General features: G+C 35.1%; 1 protein-coding gene across 1 annotated transcript; it reads left to right on the top strand.

Annotated features, from left to right (window-relative positions):
- The first annotated feature begins 2,114 nt into the window (after positions 1-2,114).
- LOC126060651 (olfactory receptor 8G1-like) lies at positions 2,115-3,050 on the top strand. The gene has a single exon (XM_049856887.1). The coding sequence runs from the start codon at positions 2,115-2,117 to the stop codon at positions 3,048-3,050; it is 936 nt and encodes a 311-aa protein (XP_049712844.1).
- The last annotated feature ends 225 nt before the right edge of the window (positions 3,051-3,275 follow it).

Here is a 3,275-nt window from a genome sequence, read left to right as displayed (position 1 = left end):
AGTAATTTAAAGAAGTTCCCATCTATTCCCAGTTTTCTAAGAGATTTAAAAAATTACAACGGTTCTTACTATTTCTTATATTTTTGAGTAAAGCCTGTAAGATTGCTGTTACTACTTTCTTAGATGTGAAGACAAGTGAAAACATCTGAAAGGAAGTGTAGCTTGCTTTATGACTCAACATATTAGTGCATTAATAATTGTATAAAGGTCCAATAAATACTTTAAAAAAAAAGTGTTTTGTTGTATGCTGTGATTCAAATTGGTGGGCCTTGTTTAGATTTTCTTCATCTTTGTTGACTTTTTTAAAGTGAAGGCTGTTATTTTATTATATATTTATTATTATTATCGGTGAATATTTGGGTTATTTACAGCTTTTGGTTGACATTAATAAAGGTGCCATGAACACTTTCATGTAAGTTTTTATGTGGATGTGTATGTTGCATTTTTTCTTGGTGAAATACTGAGAAGCAGAATTGTTGGATTATATTATAGGCTTATTTTTAGCTTTTTAAGAAATTGCTGTCATGGATTTCATTGTGTCTCCCAAAGATATCTGTCAACTTGTCTAGGTCATGGTTTCCTTGTATGATTGTCTACTATTTTATCTTTTGATGTGATTTCCCTAAATGTTGTGAATCCTGCCACTATCATGTAATAAGGTTAATTAGTGGCAGTTATATTGATGAGGTCTGCAAGATTACGCAGTCTTAAGCCAATCTCTTTTGAAATATAAAAGAGAGAAGCAAGCTGAGAGACATGCAGACCTCATACCACCAAGAAAGCAGTGCGGGGAGCAGAGCGCTTGTCCTTTGGACCTGAGGTTCCTGCGCTGAGATGCTCCCAGGCCAAGAGAAGACTGATGTACCACAAGGACCTTCCTCCAGAGCGGACAGAGAGATAAGCCTTCCCCTGGAGCTGGCGCCCTGAATTTGGACCTCTAGCCTACCGGACTGTGAGAGAATAAACTCCTGTCTTTGTTAAAGCCATCCACTTGTGGAATTTCTGTTATAGCAGCCCTAGATGATTAAGACAATTGTCAAACTGTTTTCCAAGGTGGTTAGACAATTTTACATCCCCCCACCATCTATGGACAAGAGTTCCAGTTGTTCCATAGCCTACCAAACTGATAATCAGCATTTTTTTTTAAGTCATTCCATGGTGGTGTTTACTGATATTTCATTATTGTTTTAATGTTCATTTCCCTGATAACTAACAGTTTTAGTATTTTTTCATGTACCTATTAACTATTTGTATTTCTTCTTCTGCGACATATCTATTCAAATTGTTTTCTTTCTTTTTTTTTTTAATTTGCCTGATTGTCTTCATATAATTGAGTTGTTAATATTATTAATATATTTGGGGTAAAAATATATATACGTAGTCTGGAGATTGCTTATAATTTTTAATGGTGACTTTTGAAAAGCATTTTTTAAATTGTATAAGATAAAATTAATAAATTTTATGATTAGATTTTATATATGTGTGTCCCTTTTCTGAGAAATCTTATACTAATACTCGTCCAATATACTGAAGATTTTCTTCAGTGTTTTCTCTCAGAAATTTTGTAGTTTAACTTTTATGCTTAGATCTATAATTTATTTTGAGATTATTTGGTTTAGAAGTGAGGTAGAAAATTTTAGATTTTCTGGTTTTTTTTTCCTAAATTTAACTATAACTCATTTGGACTCTTTCTTGATGAATATAATCATTTAATCACCTAGTTACTGGTTAATAGAATAGAAACCACACTTGTAATTCTATATCTCCTATTTTTTGTATCTTCTTTACACTTTCTCCTAGTTAATGTAATATTTTATAATCAAAAAATCACTGACATGTTTGATATAGGAAATAGACACCTAGATTTTAAGTGACCATAAATATGATTAACGTATTTTATATGAAGTAAATTAAATACATTTAAATAATACTAAATTAAGATAAATTTTATTAGGTAAATGTACTCAAATTTAAGGGATTATATGGAGATGAAGGGGACACCTAAATAATAAATCATTATATGGGGCATCATTGTTAAAATGAGCACTAACAAAGATGTTCCTCCAGTAACCATGCCTTTGTCTCTCTCCGCTCCAGAAACTGCGCGGTAGAAAATGGCAGCAGGAAATCACTCCACGGTGACTGAGTTCATCCTTTCTGGGCTAACAGACAAACCAGAACTCCAGCTGCCCCTCTTTCTTTTCTTCCTTGGAGTCTATATTATCACAGTGGTGGGGAATCTGGGCATGATCACACTGATTGGGCTCAGTTCCCATCTGCACACCCCCATGTACTATTTCCTCAGCAGTTTGTCCTTCATTGATCTCTGCTTTTCCACTGTCATTACCCCCAAAATGCTGGTGAACTTCGTGACAGAGAAGAACATCATCTCTTATCCTGAATGCATAAGTCAACTCTATTTCTTCCTCATTTTTGCTGCCTCAGAATGTTACATGCTGGCTACGATGGCATACGACCGCTATGTTGCTATCTGTAGCCCATTACTTTATAATGTCATTATGTCCTCTCAGGTCTGTATGTGCCTGGTTTTGGGGGTATATATGTTAGGCCTGGTTTGTGCATCAGCTCACACAGGTTGCATGCTTAGGGTTCATTTCTGCAAAATTAATGTGATCAACCATTATTCTTGTGATCTTCTTCCTCTCTTAAAACTCTCCTGTTCTAGTACTTACGTTAATGAATTATTGATTCTAGGTTTTGGTGCATTTAACATCTTTGCCCCAACCCTGACCATCCTTGGGTCTTATGTCATCATCATTGCCACCATCCTCCACATTCACTCCACTGAGGGCAAGTCCAAAGCCTTCAGCACATGCAGCTCCCACATTTTGGCAGTTGCAATCTTCTATGGTTCTGCAGCATTCATGTACCTGCAGCCATCATCGGTCAGCTCCATGGACCAAAGGAAAATGTCTTCTGTGTTTTACACCATCATTGTGCCTATGCTGAACCCCCTGATCTACAGTCTGAGGAATAAGGATGTCAATGTTGCCCTGAAAAAGATTCTAGAGAAAAGAACATTTTCTTGAACAGAAATAATGTGAGGATGATTTTTTTTTTCAGATCTAATCTTTTTGGCTATTACATTATATGAGGTATTTTATTTTAGTCCATCTATGCACATTTTTAGTAATTTGGTGATTTTATTGATGTTATTTCTTATTTCCATGGCCTTTCTGATTCTATTCCACCTGAGATCTTCTCTTATATGTGTCAGTGAGACACAAATTAGAAGAAACAATAAGGTTACAAGA

The sequence above is a fragment of the Elephas maximus genome, chromosome 17 (genome assembly GCF_024166365.1).
Source record: "Elephas maximus indicus isolate mEleMax1 chromosome 17, mEleMax1 primary haplotype, whole genome shotgun sequence".
NCBI lineage: Eukaryota > Metazoa > Chordata > Mammalia > Proboscidea > Elephantidae > Elephas > Elephas maximus.
This window is presented reverse-complemented; position numbering and strand designations above follow the sequence as displayed.

Excerpts from the sequence above, each read along its gene's own strand:
- LOC126060651 (XM_049856887.1), top strand. The coding sequence starts at position 2,115 with ATGGCAGCAGGAAATCACTCCACGGTGACTGAGTTCATCCTTTCTGGG.